Source organism: Microcaecilia unicolor, chromosome 3 (assembly GCF_901765095.1).
Source record: "Microcaecilia unicolor chromosome 3, aMicUni1.1, whole genome shotgun sequence".
In the NCBI taxonomy this organism is placed as follows: Eukaryota; Metazoa; Chordata; class Amphibia; order Gymnophiona; family Siphonopidae; genus Microcaecilia; species Microcaecilia unicolor.
The window spans coordinates 454,083,396-454,106,581 of NC_044033.1; the positions used below are offsets into that span (position 1 = coordinate 454,083,396).

Genomic DNA, 23,186 nt, shown 5'->3' on the forward strand with positions numbered 1-23,186 from the left:
AAACAATATATCCATATGTAGTGTTCTGCCTCACATGAAAATATCAAGAGAATATATTGAAATATTGCTTAGCTTGGTTGTTAGAGCTTGACGCATATAGTTCTCCCGAAAGACCACTGAAACCCAACGGACCCGTTTCACCAAAAGGCTTCTTCAGGGAATAATGGGTTCACGAATCGTGGAGACTTATTTAGACTCAGAAGTAACACTTAACTCGTGCTCGTTATATCAGTAATAGGTTACCATACTTCTAATGCTACATATTTCAAGAGAATTGTTTATATTTTGTGTATCTGTCCTACTTTTCTGATTCTCTTGCCCCCAAGTTATCCTTTGAATGCCATTAACAAAATATTCACCGCCACCAGCTGAAAATTAACCCACTACGTTTTTTTTTAAACAGCTGCAAATTTTCTATTGATATATTTAAACAGCTGTAAATTTTTACTCTATATCGCCACTTGAGTGTTATTAGTGCTGGTTCTGGAAGTCTATTTTACAAAGACACATGCAGGCTCATTTTCAAAGCACTTAGCCTCCCAAAGTTCCATAGAAACCTATGGAACTTAGCCTCCCAAAGTGCTTTGAAAATATGCCTCTGTGACAGGTACCTATATTGTCTTTTTAAAACAGGCACCTTTTTGAACTTTTTACCTAGATACCTTGTTATAAAATTAACCCTCCCCCACCTCCCACATTTATGACAGTGAACCATGGTATCTCATTAAAACGGCCTAATATATTCTGTGTACCATATACTGGAGTAAATGAAAATGATATGCAGGATACTCTCCTTGTCTAACCACTCCCCATTCTCGGATTCTGTAATTTATAATGCATAAAGTGATTAGATGAAACTGGTTCCGAATGAATAGTTAGCAGTAAATGAGACTGCCATTACTGTGAGTGACATTATAGTGAGAATTTTGCAGGTGTTAATTATCCGATTTGTCTGCACATCAGTCTATACTGATGGAATCAAATTCTTAGAAGTGCTTTGCCAATTATAAGAGAACCAAATGGTTCTAATGTGCACATTTGTAATTATTTATAATAAACAGTTAGATTGTTTTATTAAGCATTGCACAGCTAAAATCTGAGACTTCTTTAAACTATTGTAACATTTTAATATGTTTCTGCAAGGTGGTATATTAAAGTAAATAAATCAAATCAAATCTACAACCAGTGAAATCTTAATGTGGGCTCAATGGCTTTGCATAATTATAATATATGAGCTGACAAGAAGAGGGTAATTTTATAAAGATATGTTGCTTATATACAACAGTTTCTGCTCATAAAATGCTGCTTATAAAATCACATCTCAATAAAAGTATGGGTGATGACAAGAAAGCACGAAGGGAGTCTTTTACTAAGCAGTGGTAAGCCCAACACGGACTTATCGCTCACTAAATGGGAAGTACAACCGGGCTACTGCAGCAGCCTGGTGGTAGTTCCCACCCCCACCTATTTCCGGTGCTACAAAAATATATATTTTTTATTTTTGTAGTGCCAGTGTTTCCCCTGCGGTAATCGTGCAGTGCTGGGATGGCGATAAGTGCTTCCCCCTGAAATGTCCGCATAGCAAGTTCTTCACTTCCCGCACGGACCATTCTTTTTTTAAAAAACCCAGTCTTTTACCCATTACACTAAAAGAGGGCCTCAGTGCATGTCTAAAAGTGACCCCATAGTTTTACAAAATTTTGGAATAGCCAGATGTGTGTAGGAAGTTTGGCTGGAGTACTTGAGGAGCCACAATTTATGTGCATAATTTGCATGTTAACAATTGCACCTGCTCCTGAGTATGCCCAATATTCAGTGTCATTTTAGCCATGATTTCTGCGGTTTTTCAGGGGCAAATTTATAATGACGCATATGGGGGTGAATTCTATAAACTGCGCCTAAAAACGCATCATAGAAAACTCTTTCTTAAAAGCTATTCTATAAGCTTTGCATAACGTTAGGCATGGTTTATAGGACAGCGCTTAAGCACAGTGGTCACATGTAAATTTAGGCGTGTCCATTTTCACCAACAAAAATGTGGTGCAAATACCCCACCTAAATTTACCCCCTTTTTCTGTATTTGTGCATGCAACTTGAATCTATGCCTATGCTCTGCCCCAAAATGCCCGTGCCCATCCTACTTCCATGTCCCTTTTTTCAAGGACATGCATACAATTTTTAGGTGCAGATCATGCACCTAAATTTACATGCATGCATATTAATTGATTTAAACTAGCACCAATAATTGCTTGTTAAAAAGCCAATTATTGGCACTAATTGGCTCATTATTCAATTAAATTGAACGTGCAAATTGGGCATGCACCAAAATTTGCATGCACAATTTTTGGCAACTTTTATAGAGTTAGAGGTTTGGTCCCTTTTACTAAATTTCAGTTAATTTTTGCACTTAATTCTGAAACCTAAGGTGTGATAAGTTCAAAGCTTGTCCATGAAATGTAAAGAGAATGTCCAGCATTTAATACAAAGGGAAGATACCTATTATACCTGACTGTATTACATCCATCAATAGATAGGGTGGTTTCACCTGCACTACCTGCAGATACAGGTAATGAGGATTCAAGCTCTGAATTCAATTAAAAAAATGTGAACACTATTGTAATGGTGCAGTTTCCTCTCAATCTTTCTGGCGCTTAGCTTCATCCAATCCCAACTGAGCAGAAACTCCCTCCAGTTCCCCCCTGTGAAGACCCTCCTCCCAAGCAGAAACCTTCCCTCCAATTATCTCCCTCCAGCATAACATTCCCTGCCAACAAAATCCTTCCCAATGCAATACATTTACCTTTTCCCCCCATCCTTATGGGTTAAATAGGAGGTCACTGGCAGTCTAGCAACACAAGGAAGGAACTACCCTCTTAACACCTGTCCCACTGGTCTCTGGGTTCAAAATAGTGCCTATGACTCCTAGAAATAGTTCTGAGGTACTATCACTAGTTGGGGCTCAGACATATAAGGGCAATTCTTCTTTATATAGCTGAGTGACCCCTACCAATAGAATTGTGAGAGTGCCACTAGGGGTTATAGGTGTTATTTTGAACCCTACCAGCCAGTAGGGCAGAAGAAAAGGGGAGTGCTCCTATTGTACCACACTACATTTCCAGTGAACTCTCAGGTAAGTCCCAGAGCTTGAAGGTAGTGAGGCGGGTCAGGGTATCCAATTGGCAGAGCGATTCAGCCACTAGTGATCAGTGGCAGTTTCAGCTAGAAGGGATTGTAGGAAGTGACGTGCTGGGGGAATTGAGAGAGGTTTGCACCATGGCTGTTGCATTTATAGTTTTCCACTGAGGGCAATAACCATGCTACAGGGTTACCACTATCACAGTTGCTAATACTGTTGTGACAGTTAGTGTGTGCCATCAATCCACACAATAACTGTCACCACCACAACTTTCCTCTACCCGCATTAAGTAGCTATCACAGGTTTGTTTGTTTGTTTGTTTTTTACCATGTTGGCTGGTATCCTAAGACTAGGGTAAAAGGTCACAGCCACCTTATTGTATACAGCCATTGCTATGGGCAGGAGTGGACATCACTCAACCTGCAGGTCTGCAAGGAGTGGAGGAGGGGAGTTGGAAGTGGCAGCCACATAGAGGGGGCCAGAAGGGGGGGGGGGGCTTCTGCTAAATATAGGAATTATTCCCATGTTAGATCTTTAGCTAAGGATTCCTATTGTATAGTAAATCATAATCTTACTCCTGTTCCTTCAATCTATATCAATGCTAGATCAGTGAACAATAAGGTTCTTCTACTGAAGGATCTTTTAGTCTCATTAAATTTGGGTTTTCTGTTTATTTCTGAAACTAGGCTGACTGAAGAAGATAGCCTACAATTTCTCATTTATGTTTGACTGGACATAGTATTCTGCATTCTTCTAGAAGGGGTAAAAAGGTGGGGGTGGTTTAGATTTGCTTTATAAGAGTTTTTTTTTTAATTCGCCCTTAGCAAATTCTGATGTTTTTAGAGGTAAAATGTATGTTATGTAAGTTGGGCCTAGCATTATAGGCTTCATTATATATATTCCTCCCGAGGACTTTGGCTAAGGCAGAGCCTCTATTGCTGGATATTATAGGTTGGGCTGCTCGGGCTGTCTGTCAGTTCTCCAGATTGATATAATCTTAGGAAATTTAAACTTGCATTTAGAGGATGACTCTGATCCAAATGTTATTAACTTTAAAATTTTCTTCTAGTCTTGTGATTTGTTTCTTCTGGATACTGGTTCTTCCTATGAGAGGGACCATTCTCTGGATTTTCTTGCTACTTACCTTTCTAATTTGGTTGAAATGATGGAATTGGAGATGAGTAAAATGTTACTATCATTTGATTTAACCACTAATTCAATAAAATCAAGTTGGAATTTAGTTTCTTCAACTTTATTAGACAAAATTGCATCTTTGGTAATCAAGAAGGTTAGCACATAAAGGAAATCACCATGGTTTTCAGAAGAACTAAAGCTCTTGTAACAAAATTGCTGACGTCTTGAGAGGCATTGGCGTAAAACCATGGATTTAGATGATACATAAGAGTAGTCATACCGGGTCAGACCAATGGTCTATCTAGCCCAGTATCGTGGCCAAGTCAGATCACAAGTACCTGGCAGAAACCCAATTAGCAGCAACATTCCTTGCTACCAATCCCAGGGCAAGAATTTCCTTCCCCATGTCTGTCTCAATAGCATACTATGGACGTTTCCTCCAGGAACTTGTCCAACCTTTTTTAAACCCAGATACGCTAACTGCTGTTACCAAGTCCTCTGGCAAAGTGTTCCAGAGCTTAACAATGCATTGAATGAAAAAAATATTTCTTCCTATTTCTTTCAAATGTATTTCCATGTAACTTCCTTGAGTGTCCCCTAGTTTTTGTACTTTTGGACTGAGTAAAATTTGATTTACTTCTACACGTTCTATACCACTCGGGATTTTGTAGACCTCAATCATATCTCCCCTCATCTGACTCTTTTCCAAGCTGAAGAGCCCTAACCTCTTTAACCTTTCCTCATAAGAGAGGAGTTCCAAGCCCTTTAACATTTCAGTTGATCTTCTTTGAAACCTTTATAATTCCACTCTATATTTTTGAGATACGGCAACCAGAACTGAATGCAATACTCAAGGTGTGGTCACACCATGGAGCAGTACCCTTCTCCACCACCGCTAACTCCAGACTCCGCCCCTTCTGCCTCGCATCACCATATGCCTGGAACAGCCTTCCCGAGCCCATATGTCATGCGCCCTCCCTGCCCATCTTCAAGTCCTTACTCAAAGCCCATCTCTTCTCCCTTGCTTTTGGCGCATAACCACCTTCCCCACTCATGATACCTACACTGACTACATAGTTTGTAACCTTTAGATTGTAAGCTCTTTTGAGCAGAGACGGTCCTTCCCCATGTTAAACTTGTACAGCGCTGCGTAACCCTGGCAGCGCTATAGAAATGCTAAGTAGTAGTAGTAGTAGTATTCATCATCGTTTCCTAATAATTCCTATAATCCTGTTTGATTTTTTGGCCACTGACGCACATTGAGCAGAAGGTTTCAGCATATTATCTACAATGACACCTAGATCTTTTTCTTGAGTGTTGGCCCCTAATGTAACTCGGACCTGGAACAGGATAAGCCTAGTTTATATAATGTTAAAGCTGAAATTGGCCCAGTCTTTGAGAAGCCAGCATTTGGGGATCAAATCTGGGATACCTTTCAGCCTATTTCAATTAAGCGGGTTCATTCACTATTATTGAAGAGATCTCATTCACAATGTATGCTTGATAGTTGTCCTGACTCACTGTTTTCTTCAGTGCCTCATGCAGTGTTATAATGGTTTACATTAAGTATCAATGAGCTATTACTCTCTTATTATTTTCCTTTTGATATGGTGCAAATTGTTCTTATCCCAATACCTAAAGCAACCCGATTAGATGTAACAGCACCATCTAGCTACTGTCCGGTTGCAAGTATCCCTCTTATTATAAAATTGATTAAATCATGAGTGTCAACAATTTTCTGCCTATTTAGATAAATTCTTCTGTTTACATTATACACAATTTGGGTTTAGATCCAGTCATAGAACTGAAACTCTTCTGTTGGTTCTAACTTCATATGTAAAAGAATGGCTGAGTGTGGGTAAACAGATATTATTGCTTCAATTTGATATATCTGCCGTTTTCAATGCAGTTGACCATATTTTGTTGCTTGAGTGATTAGAAGAAATTGGCATTTCAGGCTGTGCTCTTAATTGGTTTCGTTAATTTCTTAGGGGGAGATGAATTGGAGAAGCGGTCACATAACTGTTGAACTTGCCTAGAGAACTGTCATTAAGCAATCCTTAGAGGGAAAGGGAAAGGGAAATGGGACTTGATATACCGCTTTTCTGTGTTGTTGTTGTTTTTTTTTTTTTGCAACTACATTCAAAGCGGTTTACATAGTATATTCAGGTACTTATTTGTACCAGAGATAATGGAGGTTGTGACTTGCCCAGAGTCACAAGGAGCTGCAGTGGGAATCAAACTCAGTTCCCCAGGATCAAAGTCCACTGTACTAGCCACTAGGCTACTTCTCTGCTCTGGAAAGACAGTCACATGACCACCAAAGTAAAGCCATTTCCTGTTCCTGTCACTATATCAATGCTGATGCTAGTGACATCCGTGCTACATTAGCACATACCATGGATGCATGCCGAAGGAGCGCACTCAACAAGCAGGTCGTGCTCCTTGAGGCAAGCTCTGGAGGCAAGCCAATGAGAGAGAGTGGAAGGTGGGTTTTTAATGGTAATCATTTGAGAAGGGGTGGTTTGTGGTATTGAGTTTGTTTTTTGGGGTCAGGGAGAGATGGGAGAACCAATTTCTATAATATAGGGACAGGTTTATTGGGAGATTGGTAAGGGAGGGAGGGAAGGGGTTCAATATTTGGTTAAATGTGGGGTTGAAGGAGGTGGTTCAGGAGGGTATTCAGAGGGAAGTAAATTCTTTACTTCTAACTTGTTGGGCTTTTTGGGGGAAACATATATATTGGCCTCATTAGTGGAGGATTTGAATGTACAGCTTTGCTTTTTATCAGAAACATGGCTGTTGGAGAGGGAGGAAAGTATTTTAATTCTTAATTTTCCAGGTGATTATTTGGCCTTTGCTGAGGCACATTAGGGGAGTATAGGGGTGGTGACAGTTATATTTTGGGCACAGTTTAAGATACAGAAAATTATTTGTCCATTTGTAGTCTGCACAGAGATTTTAGTGATTAGAGTTAATTCCCCTGAATCTTTTTAAGTGGCTGTGTTTTACTGTCCTCCTTCATTAACTGTCATGGATTAGGAATTGATTTCCCAGAGTATTGCTGACTTGGTGGTAAGGGTTTCTAATTTTTTGATTCTGGAGAATTTTAATTTGCATTTTGATGAGTTAAGGGCTCAAAGGGCAAATCAATTTCTAAGGTTTATGGAAGATTTGGGTTTCAAATTATGAGTCGGGAAGTAACCCATAGGGGAGAACATGTACTGGATGTTATTTTTTGAGGGAGGGAGATATGTTATTTGATAAAACCATTTAAGCCAGTTCTGTTAAATTGGACAGATCATAAGGCAGTTCCTTTCCTGATAATGGATGAAGGGGGCAATCCATGGAAGCAGATACTGAAAGGGTGATGTATCGAGGTTTTTTTTAGGTGTGGAGTTCAATAGATTGCAGCTTTTGAGTGATATGTTTCTGGAACATTTTCAGGAGGGCTCCTTATTGAAGTAGGTGGTTGAATGGAATCAAGTGTTAGGAGTAGTAATAAATAGAGAGGTCCCTTGGCAGTTAAGGAAGGATACGGTTGGTCTGAAAAAAACATGGTTTGGTTTTCCTTAGAAGATAGTTAACTTTACTTTACTTTTTACTTTACCAGGGACTTATATTCCACTCACACCTTGAAAGGTTTGAAGCAGGTTACAGTACAAAGATACCAGTAATAGCACACTGGGGCATTAATTACATAGGTGTCCTTTTACTAAGGTGCGCTAAAAGATGGCTTGTGGTAGTGTAGGCACGGGTTTTGGGTGTGAACAGAATCATTTTTCAGTGCACCTGTAAAAAATGCCTTTTTTATTTTTGCCGAAAATGGATGCGCAGCAAAATCAAAATTACCACGCTTCCATTTTAGGCCTGCGACCTTACCGCCATCCATTGTCCTAGCGGTAAAGTCTCACTTGGTAACTTGGCGGTAATGACATGCGCACGCCAAATGCCACTTGGCATGCATCCATTACCCGTGGCTGAAAATAAAAAATATACTTTTGTCCGTGCATATTGGATGCACCCCAAAAATGAAATTACCACAAGAGCCACGCGGTAGCTGTGCGGTAACTCCATTTTGTCATGCTTTGGGCACACACAGAGCCTTACATGGCTTAGTAAAAGGGCCCCATAGTAAAGCAAAACATTGTTATATGGTAAAGTTGCATTGACAAAGTAGTCTAATATAATATTACAAAATTCAGTGCCAAATATAACCTATTTAACTGGTCATATATGTAGAAGTGGCTCTTGGGAAGATTATGACAATACTGGTTTCTTAAAAAATACGAATTTTAAGATTTTACAAAACCAAGAATAACAATTATGTCAAGCATAGATGTTAGCAAAGAATTCCAGATTTTGGCAGCTTGATAGGGAAATAGGCTTGAAAAAGCTCTCTTGAAGCAGTATAATACCTTGGAGGACAGAAACAATATTTTAAAAGAGTTTGTTACCATAACCTGAATTCAGAATTGAAATTAGAGGAAACATGTATGATGAAGATTTATAAGGAGACGGTGGAGATAAAAGGAGAATACTGATAGATTATTATTAAAATGGCTGCAGTGTTATTATATGGCCCAGTTGAAGGCCGCAAAATTTAGTTATGTTTATTCTTTGTTGGAATATGCACCTAATAGAGGGAAACAATTTATCAGGTGCTGTGGGGAATTTAGACAACTTTAAGAGCTCAAGCTGTTCAACCAACACCAGAGATTGAATTATTGGCAGGATATTTTCAACAGAAAACAAAAACTATGCATCAGGGTTTAAGGGGTGAGGAGGAAATGTCAGGGGAGGCAACAGTTTTGGAGGATGGAGTGAGAAGAGAGGGAGTTCTATAGGGGTGGAGCATGTTTCAGCATCCTTCTGGGGAGAATTTTCTAAGAGGTATGAAAGTGCTTAGAGGAAGTATAGATCTGGACTTAGTTCCGATATCTTGGATTATAAATAATCATCATGGATTGATTAAACTGATGTGGTATGGAATATAGGAGTTTAGATAAGGGGTTAGTACCTGTGGAGTGGAAAAGGGCAATAGTATGACAAGTATAAGGAATGGCAAGTCAAATGTAAAGTGCTGATATAGAAATCAAAGAGAGACTTTGAAAAATGCGTTCTCATCGTATTCTACTAATTCCGCAGGACTCAGCAGCTCCTTAAGGTTTCTACCTCTCGAGAATGCTGTACATAAATCACACTGTGCAAATACAGGATGGGTTCTGATGACATCCCAGTGCTGTCGAATTATCTTCGCTATAGCTTCACCCCCTGACACATGCCTCATAATGTATGTGATCATATTGTCTTCTTTCTCTGTGGTTTTAGTCTGCAACAATAGATATTTTATAGACCTCTATTATATCTCTCCTTAGCCATCTCTTCTCCAAGCTGAAAAGACCTAGCCGCTTTAGCCTTTCTTCATAGGGAAGTTGTTTCAGCCCCTTTATCATTTTTGTCACCCTTCTCTGTACTTTTTCTGATATCTTTTTTGAGATGCAATGACCAGAATTGCACACAGTATTTGAGGTGTGGTTGCACCATGGAATGATACAAAGACATTATATCATCCTCATTTTTGTTTTCAATTCCTTTTCAAATAATTCCTAGCATTCTATTTGCTTTCTTAACTACAGCTGCACACTGAGCAGAGGGTTTCAACGTATCATCAACAATGACACCTAGATCCTTTTCCTGGGTGGTGACTCCTAATGTGGAGCCTTGCATCATGTAGCTAAAGTTTGAGTTCCTCTTTGCCACCTGCATCATAATGCACTTTTGTCTAGCAAATAATTTTAACTATGTATGCATTAGTATGACCCTACCTTTCTTTCTGTTTATATTGATAGAGATGTCTTTGAAATGGCTAAAACTACAAAGTTGAGAGAGAGAGAGAGAGAGCTCTTTGCTAAAGCCCTGTAAAAGAACAGTTATATTTGATAACTGGTGAACAGCTATATATGTCCTGATCTCCCCAGGTACTTTCCAGGAAATATTCAAATGTTTAGTTAGTTTTCTAATTGATCCATTTTCAGTTACTTCTTACTGTTTGCTAAATGCACATTTTTTGTCCACTGTTCCCAGTTCTAAAAATAAACACATGAGGAGGTGCGTAAAGCTTTGTTGAACCATTATGCCATTACCCCTGAGATCTACAAACTAAAGTTACGGACTTTGCAAAAGGGGTGGATGATACTCACAGAGAGTTTATGATTCAGGTAAGATACCAGCATCAGCGGTGGCCCAGTGGAGATGAGGTTAAAACCCTGGAGTACTACCAAAACCTGATGGGCCTGGATCAGTTTCTGCAGCGTTATCATCCAGAGGTGAGGGAACATGTTCAAGATCACCAGCCCCATACTTCAGAGAAAGAGGCTGAGTTGGCTGACATCTTTATGGCTAACTGTCCCTAGTTGACAAAGATAAGCTGGCCATATCTGCAGCAGCCAGGACCTAAGGGCAGTCAGGGCCCTAAGCTAAAGCCCTGTAGCCTCAGAGACTGTCAGCAAACCCTCCAGTGTTCCCCAAAAACTTTAGGCATAAATGTCCTTGTTTCCAGTGTGGGCATACAGGACATTTCAAAGTGGATTGCCCATATAATTCCAAGCCAGAACTAAAGAGCATTCCAGTTCCTGCACCTAAGCTAGTGGCTTTCATGGGTGGCTCCAGTACCATGAAGGAGACCCACATAGTTGCTGCAGCATAAAAGGTTACTGGCCATTCATCAAGCAAAGAAGCAGTTGAATTTCCATAACACTACAGCACTCCAGTAACTCTGAACCAGACCCAGGTGGCTGGGCTTCTGGACAGTGGCTCTACCATGACTTTGATATGACTAGAGCTAGTGCCAGTAGATGCAATTCTACCAGGACACACTGCAGAGGTAGTGGTAGCCAATGGATCCAGAGAAACTGTACCCATTGCTAGAGTATTCCTGGATTGGGGTACCAAGCCTGGATACAGAGAAGTAGGCACAATGAAAAACTTGCCGGTACCAATGCTGTGTGGGACCAATATGGGTCCAATGAATATTACCCTTGATAGCGGAGTCAGCATTTCTGCTATGATGAGCTGTAGTCAGGCCTGGGTGACCCAACAAGCAGATGCAGCAGAGATCACCTCTCCAGTTCCAGATCCTGAGCCAGTCCAGGTGGGATCAGCTGACCAAGCGACAGGATGAGGCGCTCCAGTGCATCCAGCAGCTCCAGTTCCAGAGGTGATCAGGGCCGTGAGTATGGAACAGCCTGACTTAACTGACACACCTATTGATCAGACTGATGACCCTGATTTGTCAGAATCACCAGCCAAGACCCTTCCAGATATGGATACTGATATAGGACAGAGACATGCTTTAAAGGAAGCGCAGCGCTCTGACCCTGACCTGGAAGCCCTGAGGCAGAGGGCTAGTCAGCCAACCAATGAGACTGGTAAAGATCATATCCTATGGAAAGGGGGCTTGTTGTAGAGCGAGACTGATCCTAATAGGCCCTGGACAGCAGGCAAGCAACTTATAGTGCCCAGGGCATACAGTGAACAGCTTCTACATATTGTGCATGGACATCAGGGGATTACATGCACCAGATTGACTCAGAACTTCTATTGGCTGGGAGTATCTTGAGCCGTATCTGACTACTGTTGAACCTGTGACGCATGCCAAAGAATGGGTAAGACCCAAGATCACCCCCGAGCCCCCCCTGAAACCTTTACTCATTACAGTGAACTCTTTGAGAGAATAGCTGTGGTTATAGTGGGGCCTTTAGCTGTCCCTAGTTGGACTGGAAAATGATATATATTGATAGTGGTGGACTTTGCTACCAGTCATCCTGAAGCGGTAGCCTTAGCCTCAATAGAATGAGAAAGAATTGCCATTGTCCTGCTAGAAATTTAATGGCACATTACAACATCTGTTACAGACTTTCATAGAAACAGGAGACCATGACTGGGAGAAATACTTGCCCTACCTACTGTTTGCATACAGAGAAGTAACTCATGAGTCTACAGGTTCTCTCCATTTGAGTTGCTTTATGGCTGAAGGGTGAGAGGGTCCCTTGACCTAATAAGAGAACATTGGGAGGGGAAAACTGATACCTCTGACACCCCTGTAATTGAATATGTAGTTAATATGTGGCAGAGATTAGAAGAACTTGTAGGCTTTGTCAGAGATAACTTGCAGGGATCCCAGACTAAGCAAAAGATGATCGTAAGGTCCGAAACAGAGAGTTTTATGAGGGCCAGCAGTTACTTGTTTCAGTTCATCAGAATAAACTTCAAGCTAATTGGGCAGGACCTTATAAGGTCATAAGGTGCCTGAAACTATGTTATATCTATGGACTCTCAAGACAGAAAGCAGCGTATGTTTTATGTAAACATGTTAAAGGCCTCTGCAAATTGTACAGCTATGGCACTAGCTGTATGAAGTCTACCAGAAGAGTGTCAGAATAGTGAACCCATACCTTTCCTCATAGCAGAGACATTATCCGAGGGATCTGTCACTGAAGAAAGACCATCTAAATGTACAGAGTGTGAAAACACTTTCAGTCAAAATGGGAACAAGAACAACAGGAAATAAGTATGAAAGAGACACATTTTAAAAGATCTGAGTAAGAGAAATATTACTGTATGAAAAAGGAGCTAATGCAGCACCTGAAAAATAGTAAAGAAACTAAATTATGTACAAGTATAGAATATGGGAAAAGTTGTATTAATAAAGCAAACATTACAGAATATCAGAAAAACACTGATAATAGACTATCTTCATGTCCTGGTTATGCCTGTAGCTTCAACCAGGAAGAAAGCTCCACAAGAAATGCAAAATTTCACCCAGAAGAGAGACCAGTTTCAATTACAGAGTATAAGAAAAGTTTCAGTTGTCAGAAATTATTGTCAAAGCAACATAGAATCCATTCAAGGAACAAAGTGTTTCCCTATAACAGCTTTACAGCAAAGAAACACTACCTGCTGGCCAAATAAGATAAATACACTTCAGGACATAATTAAAACAGTAAAATATCTAATACATTTTACAGGCTTAAAACACACTGTTTCTTCACAATAATGCACAGCTAAAAGGCACAAGAATCCTCAGTTTAGAATTTTTAACTTTAGCCAGGGTTAACATACACAGTTTCTTCACACCTGCCTCCTCAAGAGAGAGACACTGAACTGCAGCCTCCACAGACTGCTGATCGGGGCTCAATAGTCCAGTGTCAGGGTGGTTCTGGCTCTTCCTTTCTGGAAAGGCCATCAGCTTTGTCACGTTCCTTGACCTTCCAGTGCTTAAAATAGAAGCTTTCACCACACTCAGTACATGCTAACAGTTTTAATCCTGTATGCTTCAATTTCTGAATAGTGAGGAGTATCTTCTGACAGAAGCTTTTATCACACTCAGCATATGTGAATGGTTTTACTCCTGTATGTATTCTCTGGTGCTTTGTTAGCTGTAATTTATGAATAAACCTTTTCTACATTCAGTGCATGTAACTGAATGTTCGTTTTCTTTACTACTACTATTACTTAACATTTCTAGAGCGCTACTAGGGTTACGCAGCGCTGTACAGTTTAACAAAGAAGGACAGTCCCCACCCGAAGGAGCCCACAATCCAAAGGACAAAATGTCAAGCAGAAGCAGGAAGCAAGCAGCAGTATACCTTTAAAACTTGTTAACTGGGCTCTGATTGGCCTGGAATTTGAAATTATCCAGCAGTTGTTGCTGGTTGTTTCAGTTTCAGCCCAGGAGGGGGAGGGGAACAGAGAGAGAGAGAGAGAGAGAGCTCTTTGCTAAAGCCCTGCAAAAAAAAAACAGTTATATTTGATAATTGGTGAACAGCTATATATGTCCTGATCTCCTCAGGTACTTACTAGGAAGTATGCAAATGTTTAGCTAGTTTTCTAATTGACACATTTTTCAGTTACTTCTTACTGTTTGCTAAATGCACATTTTTTGTCCACTGTTCCAAGTTCTAAGAATAAACATATTTATTTGTTTGTTCTGCCTGTCTGGACTGGTGGTTTGTGTGCTGGGTCTGTGAGTGTTTTCTGGGGACTGTGGGACTACTGGGAGTGTGGTCCCAGTAACCTAGAAATCACTGGGGATAATTTGTGAGCGGCATACTCACCCAGAGGCAGTTGTGACCCTGTCAGTGGAAGGAAGGTGCTAGTGTAGAGCACAAGCAGCAGGTGCAGACGGACCTGAGCTGTGCTGGGGATAGACCCCCTAAGTGGCTGTGGGGTAACCCCATGTGGGTGGCTTGGCGTTTTGTGACAATTAAACTGATACTATTGTAACTGTAAAATAGCCCCCTTAAATTCTAGCCTATGGAACTGTAACTGAGATTTTAAATGCTAAGTGAGCAGAGTAACTTAAAATAACATTTCTGAGGTTACCTATTTAATTCTAAGTCCATCTTTCCCCAAGTTTAAAAACAATTTCCAAGGAAATTCTTACCAGTGAAGGCCTCTCTCTCTCTCTCTCTCTCTCTGCAAGTCCTTTTGCAGCACCTCTTCTGGTAACAGGTGTATATAGCAAGCCTAACTTTAAACATCTTATCTGTATGCAATGTTATACATGAGTTTTTATAAGCTGGTTTTTATAAGGATTGTGCTGCTGAAAATACATATAACTTTCAGTTTTTAAGTTTGATGTTTGAAGTTAAACAATGGTCACATTGCTGAATATTGATCTCCATGAGCTGAAGGATTTTATGCACCATCAATTATAATGGGCAAGCATAAACCTTTCGTAAATAATGTATGTAAGGAAGGATAGGATTTTGAATACAATCAGGATTTCAGCTGTGAGAAGACTGGACTGCTAAGCACAAAAAGCAGATCAAACTATTTGAAAGAAATCAGCATTCAATCAGTTCAAAGCAACCACCAAAAGAGAAGACGGACACCTCCATTGGCCCTTGAAAACAGTTGATTGAACCACTTGATATACAGAGATGAAGTAGGGCTAGGTACATACTGAGCCTGAGAGATGTAGCAATGAAATATACGTGAGCAACATAGTAGATGACAGCAGAAAAAGACCTGCATGGTCCATCCAGTCTGCCCAACAAGATAAACTCATATGTGCTACTTTTTGTGTGTACCCTACCTTGATTTGTACCTGTCCTCTTCAGGGCACAGACCGTATAAGTCTGCCCAGCACTATCCCCGCCTCCAAACCACCAATCCTGCCTCCCACCACTGGCTCTGGCACAGACCATATAAGTCTACCCAGCACTATCCCCGCCTCCCAACCACCGGCTCTGCCACCCAATCTCGGCTTAGCTCCTGAGGATCCATTCCTTCTGAACATGATTCCTTTATGTTTATCCCACGCATGTTTGAATTCCGTTACCATTTTCTTTTCCACCACCTCCCGCGGGAGGACATTCCAAGCATCCACTACTCTTCCGTGAAAAAATACTTCCTGACATTTTTCTTGAGTCTGCCCCCCTGCAATCTCAATATGTGCATCATTTCTTTCTGAGGAACAAGAGAGACATGCTGAGAAAGATCAAGGAAGAGATACAGATGAATTAAAGTCTCAGAAGACCTGAAACAGAATGTGTTTTGACTGACATTGGACCCGAGACCTGTTTCAGAGCATAGAAGATATTCAGTGCAATGCTGTAATTGGACTCATAGAATAGTACAGTAAACCACTAAACAATAATAAAACCCCCAAAACATAACATTTAAAGCCATCAACTTCAAACAACATTGATATAATAATAGCTTAAAACATAATATTCCCCTATAGGTTGTGGCAGGAATGCTGGGGAAAAGCCTAGTTTGTTCCCTAGTGGTCATTCCTCCTCTAGAAAACAGCAACCCAAGTTAGTGTATTCCCTTCCCAGAGATTGGGGAAAAAACTTTGCTTACCCTTGGGACAGGAAGAGGAGAAGCTCAGTCTCATTGCAAAGATGCGGTCTGGACTTCAGGAATCTGAGGGTGGGGAAATTTATAGGGAGTTTCCCTGGGAACACAACCAATACACCCTCCACTCCTGGGCCTCTGACTGCTTCCAGGAGGCTCCAAAAAGTATCATGGAGTCCTCCATAAAGCCAGGCTCCTCCACAGAGGAAGACATGGAGTAGGTCCACTCTGTACAGGCAAACTCTGAATCCTCAGGTGGATTCTGAGGAAGAAACAGAAACCTTCTGAATAAGGTAACTTTTGTTTGCTTGACCTTTTGGATTGTTTAAACAATTTCTGGACTCCTTGCACCTCACTGGGACTGTTATTTAGCTGGTGACCACAACATATTAAAAACCATTGGAGGGTGAGGAGGGGTCCTATTGCTCCTGCAGTGCAGTTTGCCTAGCACCATGGGAGGGGAATTTATGTGCTTAAGTTATTTGTTTGGCTAGTATAACTGCTGGGACTGTGGAGCAGCCTGGAAAGGGGCAGACCTGTGTTAAATCTCTGATCTATCCCTGAAAGGAGGACTGAATCTGCATTGGTTATTGCTTTAAAAGCAAGGACAGGTCAACCCATACACCAGCCTGAAGATTCTCAAGGCTTGGGACTTTTATAGCTTGCTTGGCATGGCTTTTGCCCTGGAATTGAGGGAAAGCATGCCCCTGGAATCTTTGGAGAACAAGCACATTTAAAAAAAAATATATGTATTGATTTTTTTTCCTTTGAGTTTCCTGGAATAAATGCAGACATTGTGAATTGATACCATAGTGCTTATCCTATGGTAACCACTGGATTTGAGTTGTCCTGATATAATGTTTCCTTGAATCTTGCAGTACTAAACTACCTGCTGATGTCCTGGCTGTGTTGTGTTTGAAAAGCTGCTGATTGAACTTCTGATGAGATTTAGTCAGATTTAGATAGATCATCTATCCCAAAAAATACATGTGGAAGTGACCATCCAGCTTATTTTCGAAAGTGATAGCTGGCCATCTTCCGACACAAATCGGGAGATGGCCGGCCATCTTCTAAAACCGGCCAAATTGGTATAATCGAAAGCCGATTTTTGGACACACTCGCCGGCATTCCGTCGCGAAGGCGGCTAAACTTCAAGGGGGCGTGTCGGCAGGGTAGTGAAGGCGGGATGTGGGCGTGCTTACGAGATGGCCGGCTTCAGCTGATAATGGAAAAAAGAAAACCGGCGATGACAAGCATTTGGCCGGTTTTACTTGGTCTATTTATTTTCACGACCAAGTCTCAAAAAGATGCCCAAACTGACCAGATGACCACCGGAAGGAATCGGGGATGACCTCCCCATTCTCCTCCAGTGGTCACCAACCCCCTCCCACCCAAAAAAAACTTTAAAATATTTCCTTCTTAGGAGGGGAAGCCAGTCGGCCAGCTCGTAAAAAAAAAAAAAAAAGGATCTTGCTGATCAGTTATGTTATGACTTACTTGTTCTGGAGTGCTGTATTTTGTGATACTGTTTTGAGAAATGTTCAAGAAAGATTTCATACAAATTAAAAAAATTCCTGCCGTTCATTTTCCCTTGATGGCCGTTCCCTTAATAGCCGTCTTTCTCTCAGAAAGTGCACTTCTCTTAATGGCCGGTTTTCTCCCCAAACAGGGAAATCAAAACAGTTTTTGCTCACAGTTTTTTTAGTAGTAACAGTGGGATTTGAGCCAACCACCTCTGCATTACAAGAGCCATGATATAACCACTTGGCCACAGCTCCACTTACTTGGCTGTCCCTCCCTTTTGATTATACCCCTTCAGGTCTCTCTCAGCCAATCACAGTGCGTTAAGCTGTCTGTGAGTGGCTGAGAGAGACGTGGAGGGGTATAATCAAAAAGGAGGGACTGCCAAGTAAGTGGAGCTGTGGCCAAGTGGTTACATCACTGGTCTTGCAATGCAGAGGTGGCTAGTTCAAATCCCACTGTTACTACAAAAAAAGCAGTGTGCAAAAACCTTTGATTTCCCTGTTCAGGGAGAAAGACAGCCATTAAGGGAAGTGCACGGCAGGGACTTTTTTCATTTGTATGAAGTCTTTCTTGAACATTTCTCAAAACAGTATCACAAAATACAGCACTCCTGAACAAGTAAGTCATAACATAACTGATCAGCAAGATCTAAATATCTAGAAGTACCAGTGCACTATACTGGCCCCTCCCACGGCCAAATGCCTTGGATTTGGCCGGGTTTGAGATGGCCGGTTCCAGTTTCCATTATCGCTGAAAAACAAAGTCGGCCATCTCAAACCCGGCGATCTGTGGCATTTGGCCGGCCCCAACCGTATTATCGAAACAAAAGTTGGCCGGCCATCTTTTTCGATAATACGGTTCCGGCCAGCTGTTGCGGCACCGCCAAAATAGATCGCCGGTGATCAATTTCGCTGGCGCCGTTCGATAATGCCCCTCCATGTGAACATATTGGCTATCATTTTAGAAATGCGGGTGTATGTGCAGTTCCCATCTAAAATCAATATATCTTTGCCCCCCAGGAACACATATGGAAGTGCTGGTAAGAGTACGTACTACATGTATAGGTTAAGTGTCAGCAATGTGTTGGGGAGGATCAATTTTTAAAAACTAAATTTGGGGGGAAATACCCAGGGAAAAGCAAAATAGCAACCTACACCTATACATGGAAGCACATACACATGTAAGGCTACCATTTTGTAATCCTACACAAGGATCTCCCACAAATAGAGAACTATTTACTCCCTCCCACGTCATCCCCAGTATCTGACTCCCCTAATCAGATCTCCACCTCTCCCCAAAACAGACCTCACAATCTGATAACCCTCAGAACAACCCCTTAAATCTACTGTTGAAGCCTCCCCAATGGAAACCTCCTCAACAGTCCCAAAACATCCTATCACCCCACTCCCGCAGTGCCAGGACCACCACCCACCCTTAGGACCTATCTGCTGGGGATCCTGGTGTTCTAGGGGCATGAGTGGTCCCCCCCCCCCCCGCTCTTGCTCCATTTAAGTCTGGGAACTAAAATGACACGCCTGACCGCTTCTAGATGTGTCACAATACTATCAATAGAGATCAAGCTTTCATATAAGGTTCTTTGCAGGTTCAACATTCACAGGTACTTTGCACCTACAGTGTGAGTGCCTGGCCCATTTTCAAAAGGAAGCTCTAGAGAACCCCCTTTTAAAAATCAGCTTGCACAGCTGTGAGAAGGAAGTATCCAAAGGATGGAAGCTCCCCTGGCAATTTTATGTATTTATTTATGTATTTATTTATTGGAATTTATTAACCACCTTTATGAAGAGGTTCACCCAAGCTGGTGTACAGCAGGTACAGTTTAACATAAAACTTATAATTTTGGTAACAGCATAACAATTGTACAAATGATCAAATATAAACCTAAATACAATAAATGAAGTAAACAAATTAAAACCTACTAAATAGGACTACCATGAAACTGTATCAAAAAATATACACATTTAACAGCACTGAAATTCAAATAACAAAGATATAATACAACGTCAGCATAATGCTAATGAAACATCTAATAAGCACACATAGATATGATGCTAATGCTTTTCTACAGTGCAGCTTACTATGTAGCTGAGGAGCCAAGTGCAGATATTTAGATGGGGACAAGATGTGTGGTACAGAGTCAGTTGGGATAAATAGATTGGTGGCAAACCCAAGGCAAGTTCTTTGTACAGTTAAACAAGATATACAGAACTGATCTAGGTTACCACGTGTGTAACAAGCTAATCCAGGTACAGAATGGTATATAGTCAGCCACTCTATGGGCCCTGTTTACTAAGGCATGCTGCAGGCAAGCTAAGTTTTTAGTGCATGCTAACTATTAAGGCACCTGTAGGAATATATGGGTGTCTCTATTATTAGCACACGCTAAAAAGTTAGCATGCCTACAGCACGGCTTAGTAAACAGGGCCCTATGTATTTTAATTATGTATTTAATTGTTGCTCTCCCCTTTCTTGTCTATGATTATCTTGCTATGTGGTACACTAGTGATGCTAGAGCAAAGCACATGTACCTTTTCGTGTTTTACCTTGTAGTTCATCTTTCTAGCATTGACATTGTATTTTTAAAGTACAAAATATTTTTAAGACTGCTTTTTTAATATATAAACATTTTTCCTTTGTAAATTCTTTGTGGAAACCATTTTTAAAAGCAAGGATCATGAATGATATCATTCAGATTAATAATTTGTGTGGGCTATTTTTGCCATTACCTTTAAAAAAATAGTTTGCTTAATTTTGCAAATTAATTCACAGTTGCTAGTAGCATAAACACATATCTACAAAGTATTATGCATATTTTACCTCTACAAAAGGGAGCTGGAAAATCCCATGATGCACCATTTCCTGGGCTAACAATGCATGTCAGTGTAGCATGGCCTTCCAGGATATAGTTTTGGATACAGCTGTATCGAATTTTGTCTCCAATGTTGAATCGTGTCCCATGCAATATCCCCTTTGGAATTTCTCCTGGATTACCACAAGTATGGCTAGGTAGCACTGTTAAAAAATGAATAAACAAAACAATGGGTCAAATACATTATTTTTCTCTGCTATTGGTCAGATAAATAAATAATGATACTCTAACAGATTCAGCATACACTGTACAATTATGCATCATGAGAGAACAGGACATTTCTCTGGGTAAGTGAACTTTTTTTCTCTGTGCTTTGGTAATTTAAAGGTTAGGGTTTAAAAGAAGTATTGTAGGTTTATTCAAGAAGACAATTAGAATTTTAAAAAGCAAACCTTATTAACTAGTCTCTATATACTTTTCACCAAAACTTAGCCAGTTTAAATAAAGGAATACAGAGCTGATAGTCACAGAAAACCCCATTTAAGAGGTTTAACTTCAGGTTGCAGCACAGCTTAGTTTCCATAGTATAAAAGCATTTTCCCTATAGTTTTAAAACTTTAACATTCTGCCACAGCCTACAGCGTTAACAGCCTCTAGAAGGCACAGCTTGGCCTAGTTTAGTCTTCATTCCCATCCACTCTCCCCAACTCCCACCCACCCCTAACATATTGCTTCATTTATAGTCTTATAGTCAATTATTCTAATTAGGATAGCAAGAAGGGAATTTTCATTATAGTTCTGAGAAGCAATCAGTAAATAAATCATAAAACACACCATATAATCTTAAAGCTTTTTATTTTAACCTACTATCCATAGTACCTTAACAATTTTTAATTAAACAACACAATAATACTAATATGCAGACAGCAGTGCAGCAGTGAGATGGATGCTATCCAGTCTTTTGCACTGAGTGTCACATGCATGATTATCTCCCAGTTAATGATAGGTTATATGTGTGTGCTCAATGCTAAGATAAACTGGCTGTCAGAAAATGAGCCCGTTCTTTTGAGCCTAGAGTAGCAGATGGAGGAGCTAAGGAAGAAAGAAAGATAAATAGAGGTAGGCCTATAGGAACATTGTACAGAAGCTCCACCTCCAGTCTTGGAGCCCCTGTGCTACCTTGGAGGATGGACGTCTCCTAAAATGACAGCATCACCCTGGTGAAGTAGGAAGTAATACTGTAGCCAGGACCTGCCTACCAGGGGTTGTTAATATCCTCTCATACTGAGGATGTTTCTCTAGGAGCTTCTGCCCAGGACAAAAGGGTTAGGACAGCTGTTATAGTTGCTGATTCAATCATTAGGCATGTGGATAGATGGGTGGCTGGTGGGCGTAAGGATTACCTGGTCACTTACCTGTCTGGTGTGAATGTGGCGGAACTCAAGTGTCACAAACATATGATTTTGGAAAGTGATAGGGAGGAACCAGCTGTCGTGGTATATAAGGGGTAAATATTACATGGAAAAATGTGGGAGGGAGGTTCTGGAAGCTAAACTTTGGCTCTTAAGAAGAAAGCTGAAATCCAGATCCTCCATGGTAGACATTTTGGAAATGTTCTCCATTCTACATGCAGGATCCAAGAGACAGGCAGAGCTCTGCAATCTCAATACATGGTTGAGGTGATGGTATAGGAATGAGAGATTTAGGTTTCTAAGGAAGTGGGCACATTTTGAGAAAAGGGGAGCCTGTTCTAAAAGGATAGACTTCACCTTAACCAAGATGGAACCAGGCTGTTGGTGCTATTATTTGAAAAGGAGATAGAGCAACTTTTAAAATGGGGGGGGGGGGGGGGGGGATTGAGACGACAGTCACCCATAAGCACATGGTTCAGTGTGGAATATCCTTGAAGGATACTAGTGAAACAGGATCTTTATAGAATGCCAATAGAGAGGTTTCAATAATGGTAAAAGAAAGCCAGGAGTGTTTATGGGAAAACAGACTAAATGATGCAAATTATCCCCATCAACTTCAAAGCAGCTTGTAGATAAAGAAACAAACACAATTTGAAATGTCTATATGCACATGATAGAAGCCTAAAAAATAAGATGGGAGAGTTGAAGTATATAGTACGAAACGAAGAGGTAGAAAAAAGAATAGGCATCTCAGAGACCTGGAAGAAGAAGGACAATCAATGGGACACTGATATCAGGGTAGAAATTATATTGCCATGATAGAATGGATCAAATTGGAGGAGGAGTTATGTTATATGCTAAAGAAGGAATTGAGTCAAACAAAATAAATATTCTCATGAAACAGATAGCAGTGTGGAATCCTTGTGGATAGAAATTCCATGTGTTTATTTATTTATTTGTTACATTTGTATCCCACATTTTTCCACCACTTTGCAGGCTCAATGTGGCTTACATAGTACCGTAAACGGCATCAACTGATTCCGGTAAAACAAATACAAGGTATGAACAATTACAAGGTGATTTTATGGTAGAATGAGGTACATGTATGCTAGAGACAATTGGGGAGAACTTAGAGACCCACCAGACAGGACTTAACAAAGATCTGGGTTTTCTAGCCCATTACAAAGCCTAAAATTGTATTGCTTTGTAAATTGTAGTGCTCTCCTGTCTCCCTGACTCTCACCTACCCACCCCCATCCTGTTAGACTGTCACTGAAATGCTTTG

At 40.7% G+C, this 23,186-nt stretch overlaps 1 protein-coding gene across 1 annotated transcript in view; it reads right to left on the reverse strand.

Moving 5' to 3' along the window:
• Positions 1-23,186, reverse strand: part of CSMD1 (CUB and Sushi multiple domains 1) — a 2,896,277-nt gene that overhangs the window by 1,865,220 nt on the left and 1,007,871 nt on the right. Inside the window, exon 4 of the mRNA XM_030195161.1 lies at positions 20,498-20,692. Coding sequence (XP_030051021.1) covers positions 20,498-20,692 — 195 coding nt within the window. The remainder of the gene's footprint in view (positions 1-20,497; positions 20,693-23,186) is intronic.